The 17,656-nt window shown below is 37.5% G+C and overlaps 1 protein-coding gene across 15 annotated transcripts in view; it reads right to left on the bottom strand.

Annotated features, from left to right (window-relative positions):
- Window positions 1-17,656, bottom strand: part of SORBS2 (sorbin and SH3 domain containing 2) — a 190,662-nt gene that overhangs the window by 76,930 nt on the left and 96,076 nt on the right. For all 15 annotated transcript variants that reach the window (XM_052779871.1, XM_052779876.1, XM_052779873.1 and 12 more), the window contains 4 exons: window positions 10,683-10,732; window positions 2,832-2,924; window positions 1,220-1,246; window positions 88-212 (listed from right to left, as the gene is read on the bottom strand). In XM_052779871.1, the coding sequence (XP_052635831.1) occupies window positions 88-212; window positions 1,220-1,246; window positions 2,832-2,924; window positions 10,683-10,692 (255 nt within the window). In that variant the 5' untranslated portion in view covers window positions 10,693-10,732. The remainder of the gene's footprint in view (window positions 1-87; window positions 213-1,219; window positions 1,247-2,831; window positions 2,925-10,682; window positions 10,733-17,656) is intronic.

The raw sequence follows: 17,656 nt of genomic DNA on the forward strand, positions 1-17,656 counted from the left end.
TTGAGGTATCCCATCTATATATGCTCTCCCCAAAGAACAACCCACACACAAATACCAAAGCATGAAACTTGGTGTGTTCAGTTTTACCTGAGTTGGTGATTTTTTATCCTGCAGATTTGGCCGCACGCTCCTAAACCCTTTTGCTGTAAGAGATGAACTGCTAGCATCTCCATTCAGTGTCTCTCTACTTCCATCATTGTAAGATCTCCAAGCTTTTGTAAGGAAAAAAGAATCAAATGGTTTTTTTTTTTCTTTTGTGATTAGTAGATCTCTATATTGCTATCATCATAGCAACTCCACTATTAAACAAACTGTGGAAAAGTTTAGCTACTACACAACTGACATTGCTGCTGGTATAATCATGGAAGTTATAAGAACAGGGCTAAAGCTGCCACTTCACAAAATATTTATCTTTAAAATTTAGAAAACTCAAGCATTGACAATACTGCCATATGATATCTCCCCACAACATTCATACATACTATGGATTTTAACCTTGGGAGTCCTTTTGAGATGTTGGTGCTTCAGCCCCCGTATAAAGCAGGCTGAAGTACGTCCACAGATTAGGTTCTTGAACTTCACAGCTGCATCAGATTTTGAAAAACATTCCAGCTTGCTTAAAGTTAGTTGGTCATGGCAGTTTCACCAGATTTCACCACAATACCTGATTAGTTGTTCCAATAATGCATCTTATTTCCAAATCTGAATGACAGCTCAATTTTCCAACCAACTAACCATGTTTTGTCTCTATTCTCAGAGCTGAAGGGCCCCCAGGGCATTGTCCAAACATAGAGGGAGATACTATCCTACCTCAACAAGTTACAGATTTGAAGACAAAACATTGTAAGAGGCTGGGAAAAGTAACACATTATGTGAGCAGGCTGCTAAGTGAGGTGGGCAGAACTTGCAATCCTGAGTAAGGGAGTAAAAATAAAATAGCAAGTGCCACTTGAAGCTAAAGGTGGCAAATTAGCAGTCTGTATTCTCCCACACAATTCATTTTCTGACAACACATACGGTGTTATAGGAAACACTGCTTCCAAATGAGACCTGAATTTGAGGTCTTAACCACTTGCAATTATTATTACAATTTCAGTGATGCTTTCCTTAAAGAATGTGGATGTATGGAGTAATGAAATCAAATAAATGGAAGATTTTTATAATTCATCCACTTACATGGTACTACATGGATGCATAAATATCACAGTGTTTTATTTACCTGAATCTGGAGACTGAGAATCAGAGCCTGAAAAAGAAACATCCAATATTAATTTGTGTCAGAAATAAAAACATGACACAACTTGAAAAATATGAGTCCCTTTGTTTAGTTACCTAATTCCCTCCTGTTACCTAAGCACACCTCAGAATATTAGACCATAGGTGACTGTGCAATGTTCACTGCACAAATTCTACAGGTTATAGTGTGCTGAGAGTTACTGTTATTTAATCACTGCTATTTCAGACAGCCAGTAACAAAGAAACATTTGCTGTGGGTTTTTTTTCTAGTAAATACTGCGATATACTATCTTCTAAAATCTAGATAGCAAAAAGAAATATCATCCCTTTAAGATGAGCTGGAAAGGTTTAATTTGAAACCAAGAAAATGCCTACAGATTCTGTCAGGATTTTTTCTCCCCCTTCACAACAGAATGTGTGATGCTTTCTTCATCACTTCAAAGCAAAACACAGAAACCGATACGTACATACCGCAGCACAGAAAAGATTTTAAATTCTGGTGGTTTTTTGAATTACTTGTAGATATATTAGTGTTTTTTTCTCCTTAAAGAAACTAAAATAACAACATCTCTAAACAAATTAAAAATATTTTTAATGTACAATAATTATAGTACTAAAAGCACTCCTTATCACTTGCAACAAAGCAAGACATTAAGAGGTTTGTATCACATGCTTAAATGATAAAAATTTGTTAGAAGGGTTGCTAAGAAATAAGAACCCAATGTTTTCTTAAGTTTACATACATGCAGTAATCCCAATAACACTTCCACTATTGTTACAAAGAGTAGCAACCAAATTTTTAATTTGCTTCATAAATTCTAACAGTTCTTATTCCTGGGGATTAGTCTTACCCTTGAGAAGATCTACAAAACAAAGACTTTATCTTGCAATTATTTTCTGGGTCATTCTTTGTTCACCTTCCTGCATTACGCTTGTTTGGTGTGAACACTGCATGTTCAGATTGGTGCACATTAGTCTACACCACTCAAGATTCCTTACTGATTTATACGTACAACTACCTAATTCACCAGTGAACCTGGGCAGCTGATAGCCATTAAGATTAAATTTTGCAAAACCAGACATGAGTATTGCTGAGAAGCTGTTCTGCCTGTGTCCTGAATATTCTGCATGTTTTTATTGTTTTAAACATTTTTAGGAAAACATGCTTGATACATTTTTTTTTTAAGTTAATCTGGCTTCTGACGATCATTTTACGATAACACTCAGATTCTTTTCCTTTGAGAAGAGTTTTTAAAGCAAGTTGCAATAAACAAAATTTGTAATAAACAAAACCTACTTTTCATGCTATGTTATCTTGAAAAAAAAAAACCAGGGGACATAGGACTCAAAGGCAAAATTAATTAATAAATAACTGATTTTTCCTAAGTCTTCCTCATTTTTTTCATTAATGGCTACTAAGCATAGGCAGAGAGAAATTAAGACCACTTTTTAAAGAGCATCGCAGAAGTAACAGACCTGTCAGTGGAACAGAAAATACAGTTACCCTTCTCCTCCTCGCAGAGTAATATTGCAGGAATGCATAACACTATACAAAAGCCATTCAGGAGTATTATCTCACTGGTTAGTGGTTATACCTGAGGCCAATAGGTTTGGAGAACTCTGAACTCTCTTCACAGCTGTTAATGTGACAGACATTGCAGCACGTTTGCGAGCACACCCACCGCTATCTGGAAGCACAAAACAATACAGACAGCAGCCCCAGACAAAGGGAGCAAGCACATGCAACATATCACAGTGTGAGATACACCAAACATACGTGAAAATAAGCATGCAGTTAGGGAACTGCTGCAGGAACGTGTAAATTTACAAGGTTCACGGATTAGCAGAACACATAAAATTTCACAAGCTTTAAATAACAATAAACCTCACAGAAAATAAGTAAAGAAAGCAATATTTAATACTTAATCCACTAGGGAAATATATACATTCTGTTACCTGAAAGACTGCTTAATTATAGCTAATTAGTAAAAACAAACAAGTAATCAAGATGAAGGATTAAGCATTCCAGAGTAATATTAATCAGTAATCTGCACTGTAAAATAATTTCATTGTATGCATTAGAAAGACATCATTCATAAACTAAGCTTATGTTTGATCAGCTGACAAAGTGCTTTTCTTCAGTCTTTTGGATCCTTTAAGCTCAAGAAACAAAATTACTAAGGATGCTATAATTTTTTCGTTGTTTTGGTGGAACACCCTTGCTCTCCCTCCCCCTCTTCTTTTTTTATCTAACGGAAGATTAAAAAATATATGTCTGGAACCCAATAACATCCTGAGGGAATGACTAGAAATTTAAAATCACTCTGAACAACCAGGAATGGAAAAAACCTTTCTTCTGGACCTTGCATGACTCCTTTCTTTCCTCAGTCTCTGCTCTTCTCTCACTTGGAGCTCTCATTCTGTTTTATAAATACTTTGTTACTATTAGAAGGTAGCTTTCGCACAACTTAGCTTTTTAGCAACTCTATCATAGTTGTAAAAGCAAGTTAATAAATATTCTTCCTGACTATATTTAACTAGAATATTTTTCTGCTCTTCACTATAATAATTATTTTAATTTTCATATCCGATATTACCGAAATTTCATACAGGGCCCCACTGAACTAAAGAAGAACCAGAACTACGATAGAGGCCCTAACGGTTTTTATATCTGCGTCCTATGACAGGGAGTTTTATAAAATTATGCTTAAGGAAGATGTGCAACCTATTAGTAGAAAGTATTTCCTATGATAGCAGTAATTTGGGCCACAGAGACATCTTTAGCCCACACCTGCAAGAGAAGTGAGCTCCTGGTATTTCTTTGCCCATTCCAGTATTCCCCCTGAAATAGCAGAGCCCTCTGGCCACAGGTCTGGCAGGATGTGCATTAAGTAGTTGTTAATGGTGGCAAACATCAGAGCCACTGCCCCAAGTTTAAGCAGTTCCAAAGACTCATTGCCAATTCCAAGTCTCAAAGCAAAAGGCCAAATGATTTCAGTAAGCAATAGTCAAAAGCAATGCATTACCCACAATTAATTATTGGTGCTGTACATGTGAAACAAAGACAATGGCTATCAAATCTGTGCATTTGTTTTAGTTTGCTTATATAAATATAGAATGGTAATGGTAATTAAAACCACATTTTCCATTCTTGCATTCCCTCCCCCTGTGACAAACACCAGAAGTAATTCCAAGGTGATCTGATGATGTGTTGATATTGAGGTTCTGTTCTTATCCGAATATTGGCAGACTTTGACAACATACTTTATTTGATTAACACAAGCTAACAGGCAGTTTTGTTATACTGTCACATCTTTTATTCAAACAAAGTGACGCTTTATTTGTATTTTTTCAAGAGCTACCTTCCTGAATTTCAGGATAGAGAAACTGAAGTGGGAGGAAAGGAGGATGACCAGAAAACTGACTACAAATATTTTATCATTGTAACTTCAAGAAATTCTGCTTCAAATTAGTTTTTAATGTCACTGAACTGAATCAGAGTTTTATACTTAGTGGACCCATTATCTAGCAAAGTGTTTGACATGACTTCACACAAGATAGCTAAAACAGATGTTGTAACTGACTATATACATATATGCATACAACATTTACCCCTATATATAGAAGCCCATACCTGCAATAACATTCTCAGTATCTGTACAAAATAATGAGAGTCAATTAGCACTCAGTTAAGATGTAACTGCACAAATATACTATATTGAGTTGTGCAAAATTTCTAATAAAATATGAATGTGTGTGGGCAAGCACGTATTTATGCATGATGGACTCTGTCTTCCCATCTTTGTTCAGGCCAGGCTCCCATTAAGTTAAGGGCATCATATCTGAATGAGGATCAGAAGAATCTGCACACTGCCTCAAAACAGGCAGTTTTCAAACTGCTTCCCTAATCTGCATGGCCTTACACAGTTGAACTTCATGAGGCTTATTCCAGCCTGTATTTCTTTTTCATATCTCTATCAAATTTCCAGCAAATACTAACTATATTCAATCAGATTCTTGAAGTCCAAATGACACCAAAAAGCTCGAAGTCTAGAGAACAGAGAATTGGAAAACAGTAAGGGAGGCTGAATTAATGATCATCTGCTCATTTCACTTGCAAACTATAAGGAATTAATATTGCACAGCTGTTACTAAAGGAACAAATGAGGATATGTGAAACAATCTATACAAAATGTATGCATTTATATAAAATGAAGTGTGCGCAAATATGTATACACATACACACAATTCTCTATGCTTTTGACATGACAAATTCTTCAGGAGTGAGAGTCCTGTCTTCCTAGGTATTGTTTTAACATTGAAGCAAAGGAGACCTGAATCGGCTAAGGTCTGCAGGCAATAATAGAATGTGAAGTTGGGCAATAATTCACAATCAAACCAGCTGCCTAAAATGCAAGTCCAGCTCAAATCATGACTTAGCACAGTTGGTGCCTAGATATTCTTCTGCAAACCCTACATACACCCATCAAATCAAGAGAAGACAAATAGGCATCCTTAGCAGGTCCTGAAGAAAATGAAGGAGACGGGGAGGTAAGGATTATCTGGTGAGACATGTTTCTGACAGTTTCTTGCAGAGCAAGGGCCATATAGGGACGAACTCCTGAATGCTAGGATCAATGTTGTAGACTTACTTTTAAAGAGAGAAAAAAAAGAAAAGAGCCACTCACTGACTGGAAAAGACAGGCAAGGTGGTGGCTTGCCCTCCAGCTCGGAGGATGTGTGTATCTGCCTATGTACCCTAACGCGCTCTGCGGTGGGGCTCTGGATGCTCTCTTCCTCTTATTAGCTCACCATTCAGCTCCTCTCCTACAATTTTTCTCCTCAGCCTTTCTCTATTCCTCACCTTTCCTCACTTCTTTCTCTCTCCCTCCCTTAATTGTGCTTCTCTCCACAAATAAGTACTTTAACCCTGTCCCCCTAAATCTGCAATCCCAGCAACTGCTCCCACTACAGACAGCATCACCCTAAGTGAGCTGTAGGTCTATTTGACAAATAGTCTATTGGTCAGGTCCTGCTCCAAAGCAGAATGGAGCCAATTCAAAACACCACCACTTTCATTTAGGAACATGGGGTGGGTTTTTTTTGAAAAGACTGTTTCAGAGAGTCAGTAAAAGCAGTGGCATAAACCAAGTTGGCAAAGATGAAAGGACGGTGACCTCTTGTGAAGAGGTGAGAGAGAGCAGCCAGGGGGCAGGAAACTTTTAATAAGCTCTTACAGCTCAAAGAAAAGAAAAATGGCACCCAAACATCATGTTTGCTGATCATTTTATTCTATCCACTGTACTTGTGAACGGTATCAATTTCCACTTTGTCTGCACAGTGAATTCAAGTTTAGAAGTCTTTAGATCAGGGATTCTTACTCCCTATTTGCATTCTGGCCTTCTGAGGCAAATATATAGTGCTGGATCCAACAGCCCAAGACAGATGAAGCTGCTGCCTCTCTATGTCCCCAGGTCCAACCAGTAGTGAGTCTGGAGATGTGTTCCCAGCAGACACATGCACAAGAACACATGTATACACCACATACACACATGGCTGGCCATGGAGATCACAGACACTCAGAGCACTCACACTAACACAAGATGGCACAATGGCCTCACCCCCTCCCCTCTCTGGCTGAGCAGGACGAAGGTCCGCTAGTGAGAAAATAGACACACACACGTACACGGTGGATCCTTCCAGCAACTGGGCTCAGACACTGAGTCTGCCGTTCATTCCATGCCTGGACCCCAGGGCTGAGGCTCTCCTGGGACAGTCCTCAGAAGGGCCTGGACAAGGGAGGCCCTTGTGCCTCCCTTCATTCCCTGGGACTCCTTAATTTGGGTTCCTGCCTGCCCTTGTGCCCCACACTCCTCTAGGCTTGTGGAGATGGGTCTTTGATGGCTTCTGTGATGGGCCTGGGAGTAGCCTGGCAGTGCAGGCTATTATTTGGGCTTCCCCTCCTGCCACTGTTTCTCTGAGCTCCTTTGTGGGTGTGCAGACAAGCTTTTATCACACGTGACTACTTATCACATACTGACATTGACTACACAGGTGAACCTGAACCTACTATTATTTGGTTCTTTGATGCTGCTAAATTACAATAAATAGTGATCAAAAAAGTAAATTTTTGGTAGAATGCCTGAGACACTCAAGCCCATCTAATTTGCTTTAGTGATCTAAAAGTGGCTTCACAATCTATTCAGGAACTCTGCAGGGACTCAAGAATTTCTATTCTTGTCTCCCAGACAAAATGTAAGAGATTAGTCCATGTGATGACTTCCATTAATAATTTTAACAAACACAAAATATTTGCAGTCTTCCAGAACTGCATACTTTTTCACTCTTGGCTGCTCTTTATGTGCTTCACCTAATGCAAACAGCTAACTTGTTTAATAGTTTAAAAATTAGATGCATTTATCAAGAATTATCTGTGTGAAACTCAGCCAAAATATTTACGGATGGACACTAAAAATCTGTTTTAGCATATTAACTTGTATCCATTCATTATTCCTCAATGCAATTACCTCTCCCCCAACATCAGCTATGCATGCACATATATAGTATGAACAATAAGCACATTTATCCTGTGTTTCAATCTGATGTGAGCTTCATGGGTAGCTCAGGTTTTCTATGACTTAGTTTCTCAAAATGTCTCACCAAGTTAATGATGTTCATCAAATCTGTAAAGTACTTGAAGACTTGTTGATGAAAACCTATACATAGTTTAAAAAGACTATTCTGTTGATTATTGCTTAGTCTGGGTTTAAAAAGGCACACATTCTATTACACTACTATTTTTAAATTATGACAGCATTTGAACACCAAAAGGAACTATGAGCCAAAGTACCTTTGGTACTTCTGAAAACCTCCCCTATATCTTACGTCTGCTTCTTTGCTTTTGCTAATATGTTTCATTGCTGTATGCTGTTGAATATTCCTTCCTAACATGTGGTACAGAATTAACATCAAATGCTAAAAAATCCTACCCATATATGGTAGAGTATTGAAAACCAAAGCTCTTCAAAACATTTTCTCTGTAGACAAAAATATCTTCCACAGGGTTCGCCGAGACAGACTGCCAAGTCCGCAGCCACAGGGAACAGTGGATTAGAGGAGCCCACTCTAAGCAGTAGATTTACTTTTTATTTTTAAAGCTGCATATAGACTGGCTTTGCCACTTCAGGAGTTACTAGCATCAAACTGGGGTGCTCATTTATCTGCAAGAGTAATAAATGAAATGTATATTTTTAAACCAAACTAGTGGCAAGTCAATTGTATCTGATAACCTCCAAATGCATCATGCACAAATTCCTGTTATAAAGCAATGAAATATGAAAAAAAAAAGGGGGGGGGCACTCATTTTATGTTCAAAGACAACACAGTGGAAAAAAAAAAAAAGAGAAAAAGAAAAAGAGAAACTAGACCAGAACACCATGCAGAACAGCTTTCACCTCAGTCACTCTCTTCCTTAGCGAAGAGATGCCTTATTAACACATAGGTGCAAGATGTTCACTTATACACCCTACTCAGTGGACATTTTTATTTTTTTTACAGTTAGGAAACAATACACCAATAGAACTAACAGATAATACCACGTTTTTTGTCAACACCTCCTTTTAGTGCAGCTGGTAGCATGCACATTAATAGCAAACACACACAAGTTGAAAAATGTTTTCACTGTGTAAGTGCAGAGTAGATTACAGTTCAGCTTAGAATCATGATATCCTTAGGTAACTGGAAAGGATTTCAGGTGTGTTCAGGTCTTTTAAGTCTGTTTTCAAGGCTCCTGTGTGATCAGAAGACTCCCAATCCCCAACAGAAGTCATTCAGCCACATAGATTACTTATATCTTACGTCTATTTCTCTCAAGAATTTCTAGTTTACATGAAAAAATCTTAGTACAACATAGAACAAAGCCATACTTCAGAGCTGCAGTAGCACAAACTGGCAATTTACCGCTCTATCCACATTTTTCAAAGTAGAAGCTATAAAATGACATCTATCATAAGATTTTAACTCTCATGATTGCAATGCACAATGTAATCACAGTCAAATGCATGATGATTAGCTGAGTTACTTCTGAAATTACAGTTCTATGAAGTAAGCAGTATTTCAGTACTACCTTAATCATACAGACTGACATGTTTAGGAAAGACATCTTCACTAAAAATGCAAGAGGATAGGACGAATTTCAAATACTATTTCCAGAAATGAAAAAAACACACCGCCCTGGTTAGCATCTGTAAAACAATTAAGAACAACCAAAACTTTGGGAAAAAGCCCACAAACTCAACTGAGAAATTTAATTTATCCTACTTATTATATTTACAAACATAGAGGTTTCAAGTGAGACAATATATTTGAACTTTGTATTAAAAAGAGCTGTCCAAGAACATGGTCCTACTGAGTTCCAGTCATTGTCTGAGACAACAGGAAGCCAGGAAGCCTGATTAATACAGTGGTCTAGACAATGGCAACCTATACCATGGAAAAACGAATCCCTTTGATTTAGCGCGTGCTGCTGAAACACCCAAACTGGCTTCAAAGGTTGTTCAGGTCCTCAGGTCCCACATAACACATTTTGCTTATTTCAGGTTGTCATGTCAGTTGTCATGGTGCAGCACTACGGTCAATGATAAAACCAACTGGTTTGGAAAGGATAGATATGTCTATCCTCATGCCATAGTTAATCTGCAAACCAGACAGTTCGCCCATGGAGTATAAAGAGTTGACTACAACTGAAAATTTACACCTGACAGGAGTGAGGCCAGGATTTCACCAGTCTGCTTTCGACAGGCCTGTTCCCACTTCCAGCAAAACCAGCAGCACTATCTATTGATTTCAGTGACTCAGGAGCAAATATTAGTACGTTGTCACAGATCATGGAGATAACTTCCTGTAGAGTACTTCAATTAGTCAATACATCTACCACAGCAACTTAAGAGAAAATACAAATTGCTATAAGTACAAAATAGTTATTCTCATCTGATTATGCAAGTGTAGCTAGTAATACAGGGTAGTATTTATATGCCCCTTAATTTAACAACAGTAGAGAACGAAAACAAAGCATTTTTAAAGCATGTGCATTTTCTTAGGAAAATGTGATGCTTTAACACTGCTTTTCCATAGCTGTTATGTCCTCATACTATGTATTTTTACATAAAACATACACATACAAAACTGATACTTAAGTGCAGAAAGCTAAACATGCATGTATATTTCACATATCCATATATATCCATACATAGAAAAACATGTATGTAAATTTTATATATGGAATACAAATGCACGTAAGCAGACATACTATTAAAATATCTTGCTTAATTTGAGTTCAGCACCAACTAAAGTACAATTTGCTCATGGAAATTTAAATAAATTTGGGACCTTCTCTGCTTACTAAACAACACATAAGAGTAAAGAAAAATCTCACAGAAGCAGCATACCTGTGTTCATTTTGACACTGGAGGATTTGCTATAAAAGTCTTCAGATTTCCTGTGGAAAATAAAACGATCTATTAATTTGCACAAGACAAGAATGTGTGGTACAAAATGGCAGCAGGACTTCTTGGAGGGGTGGAGAATCACTGTGATGCAAATGACAGTCCTATTTTAACACAGCTTTAATTAAATTGGTACTGCTTGTCCTTCCAAAGTTAAAGATGAGCTGTCGCTTCCATTATAAGCTACTCTATTTTCAAGTGTTTAGTACCTATGTTGTAAACATTTGCTCTGGGATAAAAACCTAGTGATTGACTTTTGGTCTTGAAACTATAAACTAAAAATTACTCCTGTACAGGAATGGGGAAATATTTTTAAAGGCTGCTTATAAGCTTTATTCACTCCTTTGTGCAAACTGAAAGATATAAAGAGTAGGTCTCTCCAAATATTTTTTAAGCAGCCAGTTAGCAGGTCTTTTTCAACAGTTTATAAGCAGGAGATGTGGCTGTTTTCATCCAGTGATTTAATGTGTCTCTACAGACAACACCAACACTCAACGTTGCTCACTATATTGCTATGCACAGCATCAGGGTATGTGTCTTAGCATCCATAGGAATCCACTTCAAAACTCCTGATGGAGTCAACAGGCAGGGAATCAAGTCACTATATATCAATGTGCTTTTTAAAGATAATAAGTTACACCAAAGTAATGTAAAAGCATGCAAACATTTAATCTCTTTATTTAGATACTCCAACTCTCTACAATACTTACAAAAAAACGAATAGTAATACTCCACAAAACCAAACTACAACTGTAGAAAAAGCACGACATCCTACATTAACAGGCAACTTTAACCTACTGATGGTATGTCACAGGACAAACTAGACAGTATTTTCTATCTACTGACAGTTTATGTCACAGCTTTATCTTAGGATCAGGAGCTTTAATGGCTCTTTTATTCAGGTTCTTTTAGAGATAAAAAGATAAATGCAGAAAAGGTTTCCAATGGCATTCTGTGTACTGGCCAATCTCAGCTATATCGTTACATATATGCTGCCCACTGTAATTTACTTTACTAAGTGGGCAGACACACTGGAGGCCAAAATACCAAAGGCTAAAAAAAGTCATTCTCCCTCTGCACTGTTCCCACATCAAGTTCAGGATAAAACAAAGGGAAAATCAGAATATTTAATATAATACAACTTCAAAAAATAAATTAAAAATATAAACTGCCTGACTACATTGGAAGAAGTTGGAATGTGTGCATGAGGGTCCCTGTTTATAATGGGAGACTCAAGATACTAATTAGCACAAGTAAACAAAATACTGAAACAGAATTCCAGCTTAACTCAGCAGGAACCCTGAATTAACTGTACCTCTGAGGCAACATGCATATTGCTGTATTCTCTTGTATTCATCATGAGGCCAGATTCTCTACTGCTTGAAAAACTTACTGTTTTTTACAAACTATCTGAACTCTGCTGCTATTATTCAGTCAGTTTTGTGACAAAAAAGATGCACGTTAAGCTTCTTGAGAACTATGGAAATAGATATGGGGCAGTGCATAAAGTTTTATTACATTCTTTTTATGCTGCAGCTACCTCTGAGAATTTCTGAGAATTTCTAAAAGATCTGTTAAAAATTAAGGTAAACTATTTTATTAATTTTTTGATAAATTATCTTTGAATGAAATCTTGGATTTCTATAACAGCTACAGAATATTCTTAAAGCCTCTAATTCCTACAGTGTTTTCAGGCTGCTAGAGGAGACACCATTTTCAAGCCTTCTTTTTAGCTTGGAACTGAATCACTGATGGTACTGCATGCAAGCTACGAAATGCAACATGATATTTATTTTCAGACCCAACAAGTACAGAACTCTTGGAACACTGCAGAGCCAAAATGATTTCTAGCAGGTGGCTTTGATATATTTACATGAAGCGTGCTTAACTCTTACTCCAGTTTTAACAGACAACACTCAGTTTTAGCACTACAGCTTTGTCCTCCTAAGAGTTCTTCTATCTGAACAGCTTAGGCTGCATTGCTGACACTCAGCAAGGGATTGCATACAAACCACTAACATTTCCACATTAATCTCATTTTGCTGAAGAACAAATTAGTCTTGCATACCTGAAAAGTATGCATGTAAATAAGGCAATATAGATCACACTCATGCAAACAATAGGCCTTGCATTTAAATACTAAAATTACTTGAAATTCTCTGCTTCTAAGGAGCTGAAGTAGCATTCAAATACTTAATGATACTGGCAGTATGATCCAAACGAATGCAATGAACTTAACAGTCATATGCCTGAAAGCATTTTACTCAGCATTGTTTCAAGCAGTCTTTAAGATCCTTACTTCAATAAAGTGCGTGTGTGGGGCAGGGGTGGGGGGAGCAAAGGGGTTTTTTTGCTTTGTACTTCTGTTCCTACTTCATTGCCTCCTGCAAATTGTTCTTCGTGAATGGGTTTGTAAGTAGCTCTAATACAAACCCCGACAGAGGAAAGATGAATGTTCCACTGGAAGAATCAGACACTCTTCACTGCCAAAAAGGATGCCCGATGATCAGCTAAGATACTCAGCTCTTAGATAGCTAACGCCGCGATGGAAGGAATACCTGTAATTATTATGCAGATACAAAGCGCTAGTGGAATGCATGAGTTTGCAAAATCAGACTGCTGTTCAGTCACCTAGATCAGGCAGGTTTTCTACTAAGCTCACATCTGATTTTAGATGCTGAGTTAAAAAGAACACTAAGTTTTACCACAGTAGCATGCCTAAACTTTGCAGAGTGAGATCCAGGATTAATCTTCATGGCATTCTTCTGTAGTTGGCTTCATCTGGCAGAGGTAATGCAGTAGGAAGTGAACGACTGCACTAATGCACAGAAATGGGTCTGTCAGGTTGAATACAGCTGCAGTTATAATTGCTACAGTTTCACTAAATTCGTAATAGATATTGCCGTGTTATTTCTTGATAACTCCCTGTATTTCTTGATAACGCTACAAAGATTACCTCAGCTCAGCAATACTTTGCATTGAGAGAGGCTACGGAAAAGACTTGAGGGAATCTCATTGACACCTGCTTTATTTTCTCCAAGAGACCCTGATAGCTTGTTGTGATTGCTGCTTCTGTTCCTGGTAAGTTCTGAAGTGTGGGGTGCTGCAGGGAGCCATTCTGTCACCCCTTCTGTTCCACATTTATATGGAGCTATAAAAAGGGTTAGTGAGAAGTCAAGAAAGGTTTCCCCGCCCTCAGTTTAGTCATGAATACAAGACGCATGTCTTCACTGTTAGAGATTTAATTCCATTATTGATCAGATGTTAGAACACCTACAGCCGTAAGGTAGGAGCTCTAACATCCAACCAAACATCAACTAAATAAATGTGAGCAAGTGCTTTGTGAATCAAAGCCTAAATGAGTAATAACATGCTATCATCTCCTTGCACCTCATTCAAAGAATGAAGTTAATCATTTTTAATAACCATAATCCATAACTACCTAAGGATAGAGACCATCAGAAGTTAGAATATCCTTTCCATGTAAAATTCTGGAAAGAACTGGGTTGTAAAGGAAAGGAGTTGTTTGTTTGTTTGTTTCTTGTAGAAGCACATATAGAAACCCCCAAAATTATCATTACAGCTTTATTAATAACTTAACATATTGCAAACTAAATGCCACATAGGAGTATCAGATCAAAGGCATCCAAGCTCATGGATAACTTTTGGGGTCTTTCTGCCTCCTGCTCTGTAGCCATGTAGTCTAGACCTCTTTGAAATCCCAGGCTTGCTAGCTGCGTAGCTAACCAGGGGGCAAACTTCAGAATGCTAGTTTCTCGCTTGCTTACACAGGTTTTGAAAGGCTCTTGAAGAACAAGGTGGTAAGTTACCTTGTCTGGTATGTTTTGAATCAGAGCATACAGACTCTATTGCTGTTTCAGAACAAGCTGGCAGTTTCCACATAGATTGTGTCTTAAAATATTTTTGACCTATTCTACTTAATTTAGTCAAAGTATGAAAGAGGGTCAAAGACAAAATATTTATTATTACAATCCCCTTCCCCACCAACAGCAGTCCCTACAGTTATATTACAGGCATTCTTGGTGCTGAGTACTGTAGGGTAAATTGAGTTTGATTGACTTGAACCAACTAAGTATCTTCCCCCAAGGTATTCATCAAGTCAACTTTTATAAGATGACAGAGATCAACCAGACAGTGTTAACTGACTAATGACTTTTTTTTAACAGATTCTAAGTTACCTGTTATTTACTCTTGCCATTTCACAAAAGATATTACAAAAAGAAGGTTTAAAATGTAATTTTCTGATACAGTATTTATATTAATTTTAAAGCTAATTCTAGTATGTGCTCTTTACAGTTACCATCCTTTGTAATGAATTCTACCCCAAGGACCTTTGGTGAGAGGAGCAATTGGCTTACAATACAGAGTGCAGATGGATCAACAGCAGGATAGATGTGTGTGTGATCTGGCTGGAAAGTGATAGATTTTCATGGTCTTAGGTAGATGGCAGTGCCCAGATATTTGGAGAGGAGAGCAGCTTTCCAGATTTGCGCGAGAAGGAGCATCAGACTTGCATTAATGTTGTTTGCCAGTTTCACAGTTTGAGCTAGAGACAGTAATCTACTTGAGAAAATATCTGTAAAATTAAGGAGACAAATCAGCCTGTGATTTTACTCCAAGGATTGTTTATTCAGTCAGTTTAAACATGGCAGGTAATCTACAAACACATATTTGTTACCAGGCAGGATTCCATATCCTAATTTGCATGTGGTGGTAAATTCTTTTAACCCAAATCATTAAGACTCTGCAGAGCATTCCTGTTCTTATCTCTGCAACAGGCCAATATACTTTAGATACCAACTCATGCATTCAGTGAAGGAGGGGGGAAAAAAAGTATGAAGCATTAGTTCTGGAAAATGGTGAAGGTGACTATTTTATTTCTCTGTTTTTAAAAGAAAATGTTTCAGATGTTTAGCTGTAGCAGGGTGACTATGGCAATGAGAATGCAATGAGAGCTTGACAGACTGCAAAATGTTTAGATTGTGGCAACAGTGACTCACCTGAAGAAACAACTGTCCCAAAGCTTCCTTGGGAGCAGAGGTCTCTCCTTTTGAGCCCCTAAGCAGAAGGAAGGCATATATACCAATGTATTGTTCATATGAAAAAATGTTTGATGGAGCACAGGTAGACGGTGCTTGTAGTAAAAAAATTGAGAAGGTACTGAAGAAGGTTCCACCATGTTTCAATTTCATTAACATGCAACAAGATGACAAAATGGCAGGGAGCCTGTACTAAAGACCCAACCCAGCAAGGCACACGCTGAGCATATGCTTAAGCATATGCTTTATGTAGGCCCTACAGACCTATTTCTATGCTTAATGTTAAACATAAGCATAAATACTGTTTGCCCCAGATCACATTGCCTCGCCCTATAAAGAGCTGAATAATCCACTTCTAATTAAAGTGTTTTCAGATAGACCATCAAAGAACAAAACACAGGCAGACAACTGCCATCATAGTTTCTGTAATTTTAATTTTTAAATTTTGCTTACAGGTCTGTGAAGACATCGTAGAAAATCATAAGGCAGTTTCTATCCATGACAGTCATTAAGGTCGGGAGCACTTATCAGGAATGCTGTGGTCAAACTTAAGAGCCTGAACTTGACAAGTGTATGTGAAAAACGTGGCTGTCTGAAGGCAGGGGAATAAATCTGATGACTCAGGAACTTCCTTCCAAACCTTGAACTCTTTTCCTAATGTAATTTTTCTGAGAATGATATAAATGCAAGATTAAGAGAAAGTGCTATTACCTCCTCCTTTCCCTCTGTTTCTTCATGAAACTGAGAAAATTAGCTAAATATCTGATGAGAGAGAAAAGCAAAGACTACATGTTTCTAAACTGAAGGTTCCTTACAGCAATATTCGTTATTGCATACAGCATCAGTAAGAAAAGTTCAAACGCTTGTATTTAAATCGGTATCAACTTAAAAGTAAGTCTTTCTCTCAAAAGAAAAACTTGAAGCTTAAAATTTCTCCTGTTGTAGCATAATTTTTACTAGATAAGTATGCTTTTGACTAGCCATGTACTGAAAAACAAACTTAAATCAAACTTCTGCACTTAATTCTAAATAAGTACTTGCTGTCATCTCAAAATACCTCTCAGACGCTTCAATATCAGAACCTCTTCCTAAAATGTAACTGCAAGTATAACAGGATACCAAGAAAGTTGTTCAGGCTGACAACATTTTGTACATTTTACTGGTTATTTTTACAGCTGCAAAAGGGAGTGCAAACTGCTGCTTTTATATTCTGCATCTCCTTAAAGCTCTACCATTAGAGGAAATTTTATTAATAATTCCAGTCATGCTTGTAGTGTTTGTGACTTTTTTTCATTATTTTTATTGCTTAAAATAAAAAAGTCCCATTAACTCCTGACTGCAATTCACATTTCTTACCCTTTTCTCCAGGCATCTACTACTGTTTTTAATAATAGAAAATTGTAAATTTCTAGCCTTTAGTGGTGGTTATTTTCATTCCCTGCTTGCGGCTTCCTCCTTTGCTGTTGTTTTACAGGAACTGTGTTTATTCAAATTAACTCATTCTGTAGGCTGAAAATGATTTAAGATTACTGTATGAGAGCATGTCACTGAAGTAGATATGCAGTAGATTAGTGTCCACGGACAAAATTACAAAAAAATCCACCTTCAAGACAGAGTGCCTAAAACGCACTATGTATCTTCTCAGTCCTGAAAGTTCCCTTGTCAGGTAAGCTTAGATGTTACAGGTGGACAAATAAGCCCCCGTCTGTTAGCCAGAACCCATACAGGAGATGATTGCCTGTGGCATTCATTTACATATTACTTCACTTTGGGATGGGTATCAAGACAGTTCTGCTCCAGTACAGATGCTCGGGAAGAGATTTCAACACCTGGAACCCCAGAAGACAGTGGTGTTCA

This window comes from Harpia harpyja, chromosome 2 (assembly GCF_026419915.1).
Source record: "Harpia harpyja isolate bHarHar1 chromosome 2, bHarHar1 primary haplotype, whole genome shotgun sequence".
NCBI classification, from domain to species: Eukaryota; Metazoa; Chordata; class Aves; order Accipitriformes; family Accipitridae; genus Harpia; species Harpia harpyja.